Below are 17,387 nucleotides of genomic sequence, written 5' to 3'. Positions count from 1 at the left end.
TAAGTATGTCATCTTGAGTGACATAAGCAACTTCATTGGGTTTTTTTAACAGTCACAAAACAAAATTCAAGAACAAACACTGAGCCAGATGATTCATGGATTAGGTATTGGCAATATGTAAATCTTTTATTGTTCTTGACAGGAATGTTAAGTACTATGGACAATTTTTTTTAAATCATTCTGTGTTTTGTCTTTCTCTGTGATTACATAGAAAACATTATACATTTGTAAGAATATTTGTCTTTTTATTTTGATTTCTAACCCCAATTTATTCAGGCCAAAGTCTATATAACAATTGTTCAATTTCTGGTTACCTAGATATTATTTCTAATTTTTAGATAACAGTTACAACGATCGGTTATGGAGACACAGTTCCCCAGACGTGGATGGGTCGCATTGTAGCCTCATGTTTCTCTGTCTTTGCAATATCATTCTTCGCTCTTCCAGCTGTAAGTTATCTGCCCCTGTTTCTTTCCCATTAAAAAAACAAAGTAAAAAAGGCAATATGCAACAAGCATCAAATCATAACAGCCTGCAAGTTACTTGCAGTCTGTTTAGGTCTTATGCTGTTTGCTGCTCATCATTATCTTAGGGTTGGAAATAAAGCCTATAAAACTTAAGAAAAGTCTTTCATTTTAATTGGATTCTATTGAACTACAAACACCTCAAAATGTCTCTCAGAAAGGCAAAGGTTAAAGTCTTTGCTGACTTAAGTTTATGCCGAAATCATCCTCATCTAGTCATGTTCTTTAAGTCAATTTTGTTTTGGATATAAATTATGGCGTAATTAATTTTTTGGCTAAAGTGTATTTCACAAGGTTCCCATCCATGCACATTTTGCCATTTTCTCAAGCTTAAGAAACTGACTTACAAAATTTATTATAGAAGACAAATGAATAAATTGTTATGTCTCCCACCACTATAGTGGGAGACATATTGTTTTTGCCCTGTCTGTTGGTTGGTTTGTTTGTGCAAACTTTAACATTTGCCATAACTTTTGCAATATTGAAGATAGCAACTTCATGTTTGGCATGCATGTGTATTACATGGAGCTGCACATTTTGAGTGGTGAAAGATAAAGGTCATCCTTCAAGGTCAAAGGTCAAATATATGGGTAAAATTGCTCATTTTATGTACACTTTTGCAATATTGAATATAGCAACTTGATATTTGGTATGCACGTGTATGTCATGGAGCTGCACATTTTGAGTGGTGAAAGGTCAAGGTCATCCTTCAAGGTCAAAGGTCAAATATATGGGGACATAGTGTTTCACAAACACATCGCTTGTTCAATGTTGCCTCTATCCATGTTTTAGGGTATTCTGGGCTCAGGATTTGCCTTAAAAGTGCAGCAAAAGCAACGACAGAAGCACTTCAACAGACAGATACCCACGGCAGCCTCACTTATACAGGTATGGCTGGCAAGCAGGACCCGTTTTTATAAACCTGACAAATGAGGCGTGCTCTATGAAAAAGGTGTTTAATGCAGTTGCTTAAAAAGTCATCCCAGATTAGCATGTGTAGTCTTTTTTGAGTTTTGCAGACTGCACAGGCTAATCTGGGATGACACTTCACGCACATGCATCAAACCCCCTTTTCACAGAGCATGGACCAAATGTTTAACAACAAGTTTATTTATTGATAAGTGATGAAATATTTAAAATCTCTGAAAATTCATTCCTTATAATATTCTCCCAAGTCTGACTAGGGACTATTTTTTAACTCACCTGAGCACAAAGGTAAAATCTTTTGACCACCTTATGTCTGGGATCATGTGGTGTGTGATGTCACTTTTAGCTTGTTACCTCTCTAGAGACCAAATTTTATATCAAATCGTGATAAAACTTTCTCAGAATCCAAGTTCATCAAAAATGATTCCATGACAATGTATTTCAGAGTATGTGGCGTTGCCACGCGGCCGAGCCAAGCTTCCGGTCTGAAGCCACGTGGAGAGCTCATCTGAGTCATCACCACTCGCACCTGTTCACCTCCAGTGGTGGCGTGAACAACCCTCTGTCTAGAATGGCGAAGCGCGCCAGCTTGCTCACACGCAGACTTTCCGCACATAAGTTGAACCATAGGGAAAGTCAGCCAGCTTTGAGAAGTGAAGGTTGGAATTGTTGTTGTTTTTCGCATATGTTTTTATTAAGTAAATTTTGATTGTGTTGTTTTATCCCCTAGTATCTGGATAAGGGAGACAAGATATAAGAGTCTATCATTTCATCCTCATCAAAATCTGCTTTAAAAGAATGCAAAATAAGAAAACAAATCACACATTTTGGGTCTGAAATGAAGGGGGTCTTTTTATACAGTGGATAACCATTAACCAATATTGTGTTCATCTACTTCATATAAATGTGTTTTCTCTAACATTAGGTCAAGGCACAGATGCAGGGGATGATGATGGTGATGATATGGAATATCACCCGGTGTCAAAGCCTTATCAGTATGTACAATCAGTAGATGAATGCCACTCTAGAAAACAGAGCTTAATACATGTGCACATGAAAAATCCTTCGTCGCAAGGGGCCTCTTTTCTTCCCCTTAACCAAAAAGGCCCTTTTCCGTACAGAAATGTCTTTAAAATCATGCATTTTTCTCTAAAATTCCAATCTACCTCAGTATTTTTCATTCCCCCAAACCAGAAAATGCTGTCTTTTCCCCCCAAAAAAGGCTGTTGCCCTTTTCCCAAAGTTGGTGTTTTGGCCCTGGTGCATAAAATGTCGCCCAGATTTACTCTGTGCAGTCTTCACAGGCTAATCAGGGATGCCACTTTCCGCTTTAATGGAATTATTTGTTTAGAGGAAGTCTCCAAATGAAAATTCAGTTTAGACGGCCAGTTTTATCCCCTCTTAGCCTGTGCTAAGGCAAGCAAAGGCTTACCTGGAATTACATTTTACACGCATGCATTAAGCCCTGTTTTCCCTGAGCGAGACTCATTTAAGAAATACTGATATTTTTATATTTCTTATTGTATATCAGCCAATAAACAACAGAGATTTCTGATGAATTGGAAGTTAGTCAAGAGTAGGGAATTTGTCCAATGAGGTTCAGGTGCAACACCTCAAAAATGATAAAGAGTGGTTTATTTACTGATAGCTTTTACAATGCAGAGCACAGCATCTGGTCTTTTTTTGCATTTATTTGGTTGTTTATCAACACAGGGTTTGTTCCCGATTGTTAAAAAAAAGAGCACAGTTTAATGCAAGTAGAAGTATTTAAACCTTCATTTTTTGTTTAAACCATAGTAGCTATAGCTTTATAGAACTTTTAATTTTAAGTCAGTAAAATGTTATTAGAACGCATGAAATTTGACAATTATTTTTAGGTTTTGAATGTTTGTTGCTTTGATTCTGCAATTATTTCATGTTGGAAATAGTTGCACAAAGAACATGTCATTTGTGTTATATGAAAAATCTTAGATATATTTTGTTATTTAATAGTTGATGCTCTAAATGTGTAGTTAAAAACTGTTTAAAAAATTAAGAGCAACAACAATTTAAATAAAGCCGAATGATTTTCATGCATCAAAAACAATAATAATTCATCTAAAACAATCACCATGCAAAAAAGCACTCATAATATTTAAAAAACAATCATCATGCATCAAAAACAATCATCATACTTAAAAAAAATCACCATGCATAAAAAACAATCATCATGCATCAAAAACAATCATTGCATCTCATCTTCGCCTGTGGTCCCATCTGGGAGATAGGTCGCCAACCAGCTTCCTCCAGGCGTCTCGGTTCTGGGCGAGTCTCTCAAGCTGCCCCCATGTTTGGCCCATCTGCTTAGCATCTGTATCCAGGTCACAGCGCCAGGTGTTTCTAGGCCGCCCTCTCTTCCTTTTCCCTTGGGGGTTCCATGTGAAGGATTGCCTTGTCGTATTGGATGCAGGCTTGTGAAGGGTGTAGCCTATCCACCTCCAACGTCTCTGAACGATGTCTTCTTCAACTGGCTGCTGGTTTGTTCTTCTCCATATTTCTTCGTTGGAGATCTTGTCTGGCCAGCGGATCTTGAGGATCTTCCTGAGGCAGGTGTTGATGAAGACCTGTATTTTCTTTATGGTGGTGACAGTGGTTCTCCAGGTCTCTGCTCCATAGAGGAGTAGCGGCTTCACGATGGTATTGAAGAGCCTAATCTTGGTGATGATGCCAAATATGCTGGATCCCCAGATGTTCTTCAGCTGATGGAAGGCTGCTCGTGCTTTACTGATGCGGGTTCTGACATCTGCATCCGTTCCTCCCTGGTTGTCTAGAATGCTGCCGAGATAGGTGAAGCTGTCCACCTCCTCCAGTGCCTCGCCTTGGGCTGTGATGGGTGTGTTTTTTGATGCGTTGGTCCTGAACACCTTGCTCTTCCCTTTGTTGATGGTGAGGCCCAGTCTAGCTGAGTTTTCTGATACCTTGTTTGTCTTTTCCTGCACTGTTGTTGGGTGTGGGAGAGAAAAGCCAAATCATCAGCAAAGTCGAGGTCTTCCAACTGTTCCCAGATTTTCCACTGAATTCCATTCTGCTTCTGCTCCGTTGATGTCTTCATTACCCAGTCTATGGCCAGCAGGAACAGGAAAGGTGAGAGTAAACAGCCTTGCCTCACACCAATTCTCACTTCAAAGGCATCCGTGAGCTGTTTGCCGTGAACAATTCTGCAAGTCATTACCTCATAAGACTTCCTGATGATGTTGGTTATCTTTTCTGGCACTCCGTAGTGTCTCAGAAGTCTCCAAAGGGACTCCCGGTCAACGCTGTTGAACGCCTTTTCATAGTCAATAAAGTTGACATACAACAGCGAATTCACTCCAGGGATTGTTCGAGAATGATGCGCAGGGTTGCGATCTGATCCGTGCATGATCTCTCCTTTTGAAAGCCTGCTTGTTGGTCACGGAGATGCGGGTCTACTGTGTCTTTCATTCGGTTCAGTAGGATGCGATTTAACACCTTTCCTGGGATGGACAACAGCATGATTCCTCGGTAGTTGGAGCAGGAACTGAGGTCGCCTTTCTTGGGAAGCTTGATGAGGTTACCCTCTTTCCACTCTGTTGGGATTTCTTCTTCTTCCCATATCTTGCTGAAGAGCGGGTGTAGTAGGTCCACACTGGTGTCCATGTCAGCCTTAAGCACTTCTGCCGGTATGCTGTCAGGTCCTGCAGATTTGCCATTCTTCAATTGTTTGATGGCGCTGCTGATCTCTTCCTTTGTGGGAGTGCAGCACTTGATTGGCAGATCGCTCGTAGCTGGCAGAATCTCCGGTGAGTTCACAGGGGCTGGCCTGTTGAGAAGCTCCTGGAAGTGCTCAATCCACCTCTTCTTCTGCCCTTCATCATCTGGTATTACTCCTCCGTTTTTGTCCCTTACTGGCCTCTCTGGCTTGGCAAACTTCCCTGCTAATCTCTTGGTGATGGAGTACAGATCTTTAGTTCTGTTCTGATAAGCTGCCTCTTCCGCCTCTGTTGCAAGCGTCTCTAGGTAGTTCCTCTTGTCTTCTTTGATACTTCGCTTGATGATCCTATTTGCTTCGGTGTACTCTTCTTGTGCTTTCACTTTTGCGGCTCGTGTTCTGCTGTTGTTTGCACTTGCCTTCTTTTCTCGTCTTTCCTCAACTTTCTGAAGCGTCTCTGCTGAAATCCACTCCTTGTGGGTGTAACACTTGCGGCCCAGTACTTCTTGGCATGTTGAAGTCACTGCTTCTTTCACGTTCAGCCACTTCTTCTCTATCGTCCCTTCTTCAAGCAGCTCCTCTAGGACCTAGAACTTGTTGGAGAGAGTGACCTTGAACTCTTCTTGCTTCCAGGTGTCTTTCAGAGTGGCAGTGTTGTACCATTGGCGTTGGTTGGGCCCCCCTGTCCAACTCTTCTTCAGCTTTAGTTTCAATGGGATGACAAGGAGATGATAGTCCGAAGCCACGTCTGCTCCTCGCTTGACACGTACATCCTGAAGAGAGCAACAAAAACTCCTTGCGATGCACAAGTGGTCAATCTGGTTCTCCGTTGACGGGTCTGGTGACACCCAAGTTGCCTTGTGTATCCTTCTGTGGTGGAAAACACTTCCTCCGATGACCAGGTTACTTGTGGCGCACAAGTCGGCGAATCTCTCCCTGTTGTCGTCCATCTCGCTTAACCCTTGCTTTCCCATGATCTCCTCATATCCTCTATTGTCAAAAACAATCACCCGTCATTAAAACACGCATCATACTTGAAAACAATCACCATGCAAAAACAAGCACTCATAATATTCGAAAAACAATCATCATGCATTTAAAGCACTAGTAATACTTGAAAAACAATCACCATGTATACAAAACACTTGTTATACTTTAAAAACAATTATTATGCATAAAAAAACACCTGTGATACTTGTAAAACAATCACCATGCATGAAAACACTCACTATGCATAAAAAACTCTTATAATACTTACAAAACAATCACCATGCATAAAAAATAACAACATAATACTTGTAAAAAAATCATTATGCATAAAAACACTCATAATACTTGAAAAAAGCACCATGCATAAAAAAATCACTATGCATAAAACAATCACCAGGCATAAAAACGATCATAAAACTTTAAAAACAATCATCATGCTTAAAAAAACACTCATTTTACTTGCAAAACAATCACCATGCATAAAAATAATTACCATGCATAAAAACAATCACCATGCACAAACAACAATCATAATGCTTGAAAATCAATCATCATGCATAACACTATCACCATGCATCAAAAACAAGACTAATACTTATAAAACAATCACCATGCATAAAAACAATCACCATACATACAAACAATCACCATGCATAAAAATCAATCACCATGCATAAAAACAATCACCATGCATAAAAACAATCACCATGCATAAGACAATCACAATTTACAAAAACAATCACCATGCATAAAAATCATCTTGCATCAAAGCAATAAGATTTGTTACTTTTATATTTTAGGATGATGATTTTATGTTTGCATTGTTTGCTTTTTTAGATTAACAGAATCTCAAAAAAGCATGCTTCGGGTGATACGAAAAATCAAATTTTTTGTAGCAAGAAGAAAATTTCAGGTAAATTTAGACATTATGTAGAATTCTGTGTTACAACATACTGTCAATAGGGTAAAGAGTTTTCACACAGAAACTTATAATAATATGAAAATGATAATATTAAGCATATAATATTGATAATTTATTGGCATGTTGCAAAAATCAATTTAGGTTAACAATTACAGGCATACTTAAACCAATTATTGACCAGTTTTTATTGAACTTATTTATTTTCATCCCTTATGAACCTTTTGTTAACTCAAAAAATAAAATTAAAAAATTTATAAGACCTGAAGTGAAAGACTCAAATAAAGATGCAACTAGCTTGTTATTAACCTAACCTTAACTGTTTCCTTCTAAAAAGCCAAATTAAAATGGCTATATGCAACAAGCATCAGACCACAACAGCCTGCTAGTAACTCGCAGTTTGTTCTGGTTTTATGCTGTTTTCTGCTGATCAGTATATAAAGGTTGAAAATGAAGGCTTTAAAACTTGAATTAAGCAAGAAAGGTCTGTATTATAATTTGATTTTCTTAAGGGACCTCAGACACGTCTGATGTGTATATAAACAATAAGGGTTAAATTTAACAACAACAAAAACTGTGTATACCTGTATGGCTGATAAGCCCACTGTCTTCTACCTGCAGCAAGCACGTAAACCTTACGATGTTCGTGATGTGATCGAGCAGTACTCGCAGGGTCACCTCAATATGATGGTGAGGATCAAGGAGCTCCAACGCAGGTCAGTTACTAGTATCCTAGGCCTGATTTCTGAGCTCTTGATCTGGGATTGAGCTGACAATTTGTGTGGCTTGTCTGAAAACTATACTCATGATTGAGGCATTGACTGTTCAGCTCTATATCCATCAACATAGCTGAATAGTTGTGAGGCTTGTATGAAAATTTAACTCTAATTCAGACATTGACAGTTCAGCTCAATATGTACAAAATTAGCTAACACGTTTTTTGGCTTGTCTGAAATTAAAACTTGTGATTGGGGCATTGACAGTTGAGCTCTATGTAGACAATTTTTTTTTAAAGTTTTTTTAGGGGGGTTAGGTTTAGGTTTAAATGAACTATTCTAAAGTTAATCACAATTCATGTATATCAGGATCCATGAACCCCACAATATGATTTAGTAAATATGTACAAAATATGTTTAATATTTATTTTTACAGGCTGGACCAAACACTTGGAAAACCAAGTTATGTAGGAAATGCACGCGAAAAAGACAGAGTTACTATCAGCGCCCGCTTAGAAGTGATTGAGCATCAGGTAAACATTTATAGAACAACAATGTGATTGGAGTTTGGGGTAAAATGATTCTTTGCTCCAACCACTCAAAACACACACATGGTTGATCTCTCTGCCAGTCTGTCTGTCCATGCAGATTTATAGGGACAAGTTACCTTCACCTGTCATTGTACAACATTCACACTTGCATGCAATGTTCCTTAAGACAAAAAGTTGTTCATGTGTGATTTTTATCATCGAAAAAAATTGCACTTAATTGTGAGTCTGTTCCACTTCTTGTGTGTTGCACTTCTAAGAAAGTATTTAATGGATTCAAATAGAACTTTATATAATTACTTTATCTTTTTTACTGCTTATACATTTTTCCTTTCTATTGCTGGTTAATTCCTGGCTTTGTCTTGCAATCATTTGCCTATAGAGACTATTTTTTCAAAGGATCACATGGTTGCTAACCTGCAACCCAAATTGAATATTCACCATTACCCATAATGCAGTTCTTCTGCATCCTATTTTGAAACTGTCTCAACCTCATGAGTTATCCCTTTTTCCCAAAAGAAGCAAAGTGAGGATGGCTTTTGCAACCAGCGAAGAACTCACAGTCTGTTCAGGTTTTACGCTGTTTGATGCTCATCAGTAGCAAAGGGTTAGAATTGAAGCATTTAAAACTTTAAACTTAAATGTTAAAAACTTATTAAGGGACTACAAATGCATAAAAAAAATGCGAAAAAGGGTTAATAAACCTAACTCTTGCTAGAGGTCTGAGTGTGGAACTTGTGTATTGTTTTTTCATTTCCATATTAAATACCATATTGATACCCCAAACTTACAACAAAACTTGAATCAGGTTATCTGTCTGGCCATCTGAATGCTGGATTATTTGTTCATACCTTATCTCAGAAACTGTATGGAGCATCAACTTGAAACTTCATGGGTAGATAGATTTTATTAGAGACTTTATTAGGGAAAAGTGCAAGAGTAATTACACTTCTTGTCATGTATCAGATATATTTCTCTTTGTTATTTTTAGCTCGGCTGTATTTGGAGAAAACCCGAGATATTGTTATAGCCAGCTTTTCTTGTCGTCCCCCATCCGCCGGCATGCTAAAACTTTAACATTTTGCTCTTATATCAAAGTGCTTCCAACTACAAGTTTTAAACTTCATATGTAGATGCACATTGATGAGTTCTACACGTCACACCCATTTTTGGGTCACTAGGTCAAAGGTCAAGGGCACTGCAGTGACCTCAAAAAAACATTCTGACAAGCTTTCATTTATTCAAAAATGCACCCGCAGCCGAGCGTTGGCACCCTTTATGCGGTGCTCTTGTTTGTAAAAAAAACTTTGTATTGAGCACATTTTGAAAACTAAATGTGGTATCATGTAAAACTTCAGGTAGATAAATCTCATTTAGCTTAAGTGCAGTGCACCAGAGTAACAACAATTGCTTCAATATTTATGCCCCCCTTCGAAGAAGAGGGGGTATATTGTTTTGCACATGTCAGTCCGTTGGTCTGTCGGTCCGTCCGTCCAACAGATGGTTTCCAGATGATAACTCAAGAACGCTTAGGCCTAGAATCATGAAACTTCATAGGTACATTGGTCATGACTGTCAGATGACCACTATTGATTTTCAGGTCACTAGGTCAAAGGTCAAGGTAACAGTGACTCGAAATAGTAAAATCGTTTCCCGATGATAACTCAAGAATGCTTAGGCCTAGGATCATGAAACTTCATAGGTACATTGATCATGACTGGCAGATGACCCCTGTTGATTTTCAGGTCACTAGGTCAAAGGTCAAGGTCACAGTGAATCGAAATAGTAAAATGGTTTCCGGATGATAACTCAAGAATGCTTAGGCCTAGGATCATGAAACTTCATAGGTACATTGATCATGACTGGCAGATGACCCCTATTGATTTTCAGGTCACTAGGTCAAAGGTCAAGACCTCAGTGACTCGAAACAGTAAAATGGTTTCCGGATGATAACCCAAGACTGCTTACGCCTAGGATCATGAAACTTCATAGGTACATTGATCATGACTGGCAGATGACCCCTATTGATTTTCAGGTCACTAGGTCAAAGGTCAAGGTCACAGTGACTCGAAACAGTAAAATGGTTTCCGGATGATAACTCATGAATGCTTACACCTAGGATCATGAAACTTCATAGGTACATTGATCATGACTGGCAGATGACCCCTATTGATTTTCAGGTCACTAGTTCAAAGGTCAAGGTCACAGTGACTCGAAATAGTAAAATGGTTTCTGGATGATAACTCAAGAATGCTCACGCCTAGGATCATGAAACTTCATAGGTACATTGATCATGACTGGCAGATGACCCCTATTAATTTTTAAAGGTCACTAGGTCAAAGGTCAAGGTCACAGTGACAAAAAACATATTCACACAATGGCTGACACTACAACTGACAGCCTATATGGGGGGGGGGGGCATGCATGTTTTACTAACAGCTCTTGTTTAAGAATTATTACCTGTACTTAGTTTCTATATTGATAGCTTGTTTGGGGAAGAATTTGAAATCTATTAGAGGTTAGAACTCACTAATAAGCTGCAGAGAAACCAGGGCAATAACTCTTGCTTCCATAGTATTAGACTTGTTGCTCCCTTTCATTAAAAAAAAAATCTAAGAGGTATCCATAATAACTAATAATAAACTATACAAATATATAACTATACTAGGAATTCTATCTAAAGAGCGACTGCAAGATTTCTGTGTACAATGAACATGGAGTCTTTGTTTTCAGGCATGCAAAATGGATAGAAAATTAGATCAGACCCTTGTCTTACTTAATCAGCTCACTAAACCTCTACCGCACAACACCCGGGGCCGAAAAGCAGTCTCATGTAGTGACACCATCTCCCTGGAAAAGCACTCGGATATTGCTGAGGATGATGTCAAAACTAAAGAGGAATCCCTCGCAATCACTGAGGACACTGAGATATGAGTATACGCGGTCTGGGGTGGTATTCCAGAAACATCTTAAGTCATTTCTTAAATATTTTCACTTAAGTTCAAAATTACAATGTTTTGTATTTCTTTACTAAATAAAGACATGCATGTTTTTTTTGGAATTCCTCAAATAACATTGACATAATGATGTAATTTTGATGTAATTTTCGATGCCTTATTATTGCAGTATGAAATGAAACACTTGACAAAAAGCATAAAATAAAAAGAAAATTTGTTAGTTTCGGTGGAATATCGATTTTAATTCACTCGTGATCATAGAAAATATATATTTTCACTCGTGGCTGCGCCACTCATGAAAATATAATTTAATATATGATCACTCATGAATTAAAATCTATAATCCACCGAAACCAACAAATATCCTCGATGTTATACCACCCCTGAGTATGATACGCGGTTTGGTGTTGTGATCATAAGGATCTTCCTCATATGTTTTGTGATACTGTTGAAATAGTTAATTACAAACATAATATGAAACTCTTTTTGAGCATACATGGTTTAAAGGGTCTTTTTCACAGTTTCGGTATTTTTTTTAAGTTTGTCATTAAATGCTTTACATTGATCAATGTAAACATCAGAAGTAACAAGTTCATGTAGAAAACAAAAATAAAATTAAAGAAACAAAAATGTTATCCTGGGCTGGAACCACTGACCCTTGGAGTAAAAGTTTATCAATCAAACCACTTTGCCATTCTTGCTCACTAATAATAGCATGTATGTGTTTTTTATTCCGAATATAAGCAATCCACATAATGTCACAAAATATAACAACAGAACTTTACAAATTACACAATTGTTTTCCGTTTGTAACGCTTTATAATTTTAAATTCCTCAAAAGATGCATATAATGAATATTTAAGAGCATAGTAAATGCTCCATAACTCTAACAAACATTTGCTAATCTTAAACATTTTTTTATATATTTTGTCAATTAAACAAAACGTGAATAGGTCCCTCTAATACATGTGCGTAAAGTGTCATCCCAGTCACTTCCTTGAACAGAAAATTCCATAAAAGGGGAAAGTGTTGTTCCATATTAGCCTATGCAGACTTTTATAATTCTATATTAACTGATATTTGAAAACAACCGATAATTTCATTCAAAGATCATAGTGTGGTTTTGACATTGTTTTTTTACATATGCATATTGCTTTATTATGATTTATTTACTTACCAGAGCAGAAAGTGACCTGTGCAAAATAAAGGGCTCAATGGAAAGCTTTTTCAGTCAGCGTTGAACATTATTGGGTACACTGCACTAGGGCTAGGTCATTCAAATTAGATAATTGTTTTCTGTTCCGTATTTGCTGAAGAAAGAACTCAACAATTATATTTATGCTCCATGCTCCAATTTAATGCTTCAAGATAAATAATTTTACAGCATTAATAAATTAAATCCTTATATTTTTGTCAATTTGAAAGAAGAGAAAGGGAAAATACAAAAGTAGAGTGTTAAGTTAGATCTTACTTTAAGTACTGTTCATATAGAATGACAAATTCAAATATCTTGCCATTTATTATGCTGAGATTGAATCTGGGTCACATGCATCCAAAAACTAGGTCAAATCCTAGAAAACACCTCTAAAATCTCTAGTCATATATGAAGCTTATGTTGCATGTGAGACAACCTGGCTCAGCCATTACTTTGCCATATATTACATGTAACAACAGTCTCCCTCTAAGGTCATATTTGAAAAATCAAATTTGGCTACTAAACAGCTTATTCAGACTATAACTTTATCATTCCTCACTATCCTATAAGATAAATTATCACTAATGACAACCATGAGGATATAGCATTTCATGTGTAAAACATGTATCTTTATGGGAACCCATACTCAGAGGTCAGGGTCACAGTAAGAGGTCAAATTTTGCTATTATTCACTCTTTAAGAATTTAACTTTTTACAACAACTTAGTACCGGTACATATGGCTACTAATGAGGAGAGTGTCATGTGTATCACCTATCTGATTACCATAAAGGTCAAACTTAGAGGTCAAATGTCAACCTTGGCTACATACAGCTTGTGCTTGACATAAGCAGAGTGGAATGTGAGGGAATCAGTGCTTTATGGACACATTTCTTGTTCATTTAGGTGTATCGTATAGTTCTGTTACCAAGTTCATACCCTCAATCAGGTCATGTCATCAACAATTGAAATCTGTGAACTCAGGTAAGCGTTTAAGTGCCATCAAGGCCCTCTTGCTATGTCACTTGTGTTAGTATCATAAATAATTTGTATGTACCCACCACTATAGTGGGGGACATATTGATTTTGCCCTGTTTGTGGTTTGTTGCTTTGTTTGTTTGCGTAAAACTTGAACATTGGCCATTACTTTTGCATTATTGAAGATAGCTACTTCATATTTGGCCTGCATGTGTATCTCATGGAGCTGCACATTTTGATGCCTTGTTCACAGATAAATGAAATCAAAATTAACAACACAAAAATAGTCATAGATTCATATTGTGTATATAATGTATTCAAACAAGCAAAATAATGTACCAGATTATAAAAATGTTATAACAAAATATCATTTTCTTAAAAACACTCCAGTCAGTGTGTGTTCAGTAACAAAAATAAAGCATTTTTGAATGCTTTTCATTGAACATATGCAAACATATGTCTATTGCTAACTAAGCGTTTAAGCCTTTCTCCATCAGAAGCAAAGTGAAAATGGCTTTTGCACCAGAAAAGCCTGCAAGTAACTCGCAGTCTGTTCCAATTTTATGCTGTTTGCTGCTCATCAGTATCTTTAAGTCTGAAATGAAACCTCTAAAATGTATTCTAGTAAAGAAGATTTTACATTTACATTTAATTAGATTTTTAAAGGTACTACAAACCAGTCAAAGTGCGTTTATAAGGGGTAAAGGGTGTAAAGATCCTGATAATTTCAAAAGTCTGATTGATCCAGGGGAAGAAAGTTAGATTTTGCTTCCATTTTCACTTAGATATGTATTTTGAGGCATTTGTAGCCCCTTAGAAAGTTACATTTAATTCAAGACCTTCTTTACTAGATTCAAGTTGTAAAGGCTTCATTTGCCACCATTGGATACTGATGAGCAGCAAACAGCATTGAACCTTAACAGATTGCTAGTTACTCGCAGACTGTACTGGTTTTATGCTGTTTGCAAATAGCTGTTTTCACTTTTCTTCTTAATGGGAAAGGTTTTATGTCTGCGGTTTGAATTCTGGGACGGCAATATTTTATATAACATCTTTCTTGCTTATTTGATTATTTAGATTATTCTAAGCATAATATATTTGTATTTTGTATACATACAAAAACTGTGAACTAGTTCCTTTAATATACATTCTTTTATTGAACATGTTCAATTTTGATTGATTTTGTTCTTGTTTACTTAAATTTAGATATTGTTTATTATAGATGTACATTCATTGGTGTAGTAAGAACAATGAAGCATAAAACAAACAATTCTGCTTATTCTTTAGATATGTATTTAATAGATAAATGCTGTATTGGTAAACATGCTTACCATAAACGTTATTTTTTATGCCCCTGAAGGAGGGCATATAGTGTTCGCACTGTCCGTCTGTCCGTCCGTCTGTCTGTCCATCACACTTTGCGTTTAGTTTTAGAAAAATGCTCATAACTTCTATGTCGCTTCAGATGAAACATTCATATTTGGAATGCATATGTATATGGACAAGGCCTTTCTATACACACACAAAGTTTGAACTTGAACTTAGGGACAGCATTTAAGTTTCGAAAAATGCGTTTAGGTTTCGAAAAATGCTCATAACTTCTATCAAAGCGTTTATCGGGGGCATATGTCATCCTATGGAGACAGCTCTTGTTAATGGTGATTTTAAACTTAATGTCAGTTTGACTAAGTTATCCAATCCATATGATATTTCTGACAAAAAAACAGAAGTTTTAAGCAAACAAAATATAGCAAACATTCAAATATAGTTAACATTTTTAGCTTGACTATTATATATGAAATATATATAGTGGAGCTATCCTACTCACCCCGGCGTCGGTGTTCCCGTGTCCGTTTGCGTGCAAATGTTAAAGTTTGTGTAGTACCCCAAATATTTTCAATGTCCTTTGACATATTGCTTTCATATTTTGCATACTTGTTGACCATCATGACCCCAACCTATAAACAAGACAAGAGCAGACAACAGTATCAAGCATTTTGACAGAATTTTGGCCCCTTTTATACTTAGAATATGCATATTATTCATAAATCTGTGTTAAAGTTTGCGTACTACCCCAAATATATCCTGTATACCTTGACATATTGCTTTCATATTTTGCATACTTGTTAACAATCATAACCCCAACCTATAAACAAGAGCAGACAACTGTATCAAGCATTTTGACAGAATTATGGCCCCTTTTATACCTAGAATATGCATATAATTGATAAATCTGTGTTAAAGTTTGCATACTACCCCAAATATATCCTGTATCCCTTGACATATTGCTTTCATATTTTGCATACTTGTTAACAATCATGACCCCAACCTATAAACAAGAGGAGACAACTGTATCAAGCATTTTGACAGAATTATTGCCCCTTTTATACTTAGAATATGCATATTATTGATAAATCTATGTTTAAGTTTGACAAAACAACACTTACCTTACACACCACAATGCACTCCACCCAAACCATCCCCCACGCCTCCCCCCCCAGAACCCCCCACAACCCCCCCCCAAAAAAAAATTATTTTTTCTTCTTATTTTTGAAAGATCATCTATTAAATGATCACCCACCCACATTATACCCCCCCCTCTCCCCCCAACCCCTCCCCCCCTCAAAAAAAAATTAACAATTTTGTTTTCTTATGTTTGAAAGATCATCTATTTGATCACACACCCACATTATACCCCCCCCCCCCACATTATACCCCCCCCCCTCTCCATGATGGCTTACGTTATACTGTCAAGCACTCGAATAGTCGAGCGCGCTGTCCTCTGACAGCTCTTGTTATATTTCCTTGTAACACAAACTTCATTGGTATTGTTTGCAAATAAGTTTAGTTGATTTTGTTAGTGTTTGTGTATTATTTTATTTAATTCAATGAGGAATTTTCATAAAAGTGTGAATATATTTAACATGTATTTGTAGTTCAGGAATGTGAATAAATTTCACTAATACATTTGTATACATTAATATATATATATAATTGTTTTGTTACATTAGAAGCAAAACCTTGATCGTTATAGTCAATAAGATTGTAGTAGTCATGATTCCATTTCATTTGTACTATTATTTTACAATAGTTGCAATAACCAATTTGTCAGTAGGCCACATGGTCTTTAACATATTTTAATTGCATTGTGTGATGTTCTCATTTCCAATGTTTTGTAAATGTAATAGTGCAGATCAATGAGGGCCTTTTTCTATTGAAAATGTGGCAACAAACCTATAAGCCCCAAAACGTTTGTTATTGTTCATTGTCACTCATGTGTCAACAAAATGTACCTTACTAATGCTCTAGAGGCCACATTTTTTGTCAAATCTAAATGAAGCTTTGTCTTTTATTTCCAATGATAAGGTATCTCTGCCAAGTTCAAAACTGGGACATTTTTGTGTCATTTACTAGGTAAATTTGTATGCCCCCGGATCAAATGATCGGGGGCATATTGTTTTTGGCCTGTCTGTCATTCCGTCCCAAAACTTTAACCTTGATTTAAGTTTTGCCATATCTTTTGCAATATTGAAGATAGCAACTTGATATTTGGCGTGCATGTGTATCTCATGAAGCTGCACATTTTGAGTGGTGAAAGGTCAAGGTCATCCTTCAAGGTCAAAAGTCAAAAAAATACAATCCAGGGGAAGTAATAAGCTTTAAAAGGGAGATAATTTCTAAACCTGCCAAAGGATATATCAAATTTTTATTTCAAAGCAGCGCAATAGGGGGCATTGTATTTCTGACAAACACATCTCTTGTTTTTAAAGCTTTTGAACAGTTGAAAAGTCACATTGTTTTTCACAGTTATTATTAAACTTGATCAGATATTTGTTTTAAATGTATATGCTGCATTTGAAAATGGCTTCAGTTCAAGGGAAAATGACTGGAAAGGGGTAGAGCAGTTTTTAGCCGGATTTTTTTCG

The 17,387-nt window shown here is 36.7% G+C and overlaps 1 protein-coding gene across 1 annotated transcript in view; it reads left to right on the top strand.

Annotated features, from left to right (window-relative positions):
- Positions 1-15,963, top strand: part of LOC127851450 (potassium voltage-gated channel subfamily KQT member 1-like) — a 68,208-nt gene extending 52,245 nt beyond the window's left edge. The window contains exons 9-16 of the mRNA XM_052385240.1: positions 339-449; positions 1,317-1,412; positions 1,897-2,110; positions 2,377-2,446; positions 6,988-7,063; positions 7,691-7,785; positions 8,222-8,318; positions 11,067-15,963. Of these exons, the coding sequence (XP_052241200.1) occupies positions 339-449; positions 1,317-1,412; positions 1,897-2,110; positions 2,377-2,446; positions 6,988-7,063; positions 7,691-7,785; positions 8,222-8,318; positions 11,067-11,267 (960 nt within the window). The 3' untranslated portion in view covers positions 11,268-15,963. The remainder of the gene's footprint in view (positions 1-338; positions 450-1,316; positions 1,413-1,896; positions 2,111-2,376; positions 2,447-6,987; positions 7,064-7,690; positions 7,786-8,221; positions 8,319-11,066) is intronic.
- The last annotated feature ends 1,424 nt before the right edge of the window (positions 15,964-17,387 follow it).

This window comes from Dreissena polymorpha, chromosome 11 (genome assembly GCF_020536995.1).
Source record: "Dreissena polymorpha isolate Duluth1 chromosome 11, UMN_Dpol_1.0, whole genome shotgun sequence".
NCBI lineage: Eukaryota > Metazoa > Mollusca > Bivalvia > Myida > Dreissenidae > Dreissena > Dreissena polymorpha.
This window is presented reverse-complemented; position numbering and strand designations above follow the sequence as displayed.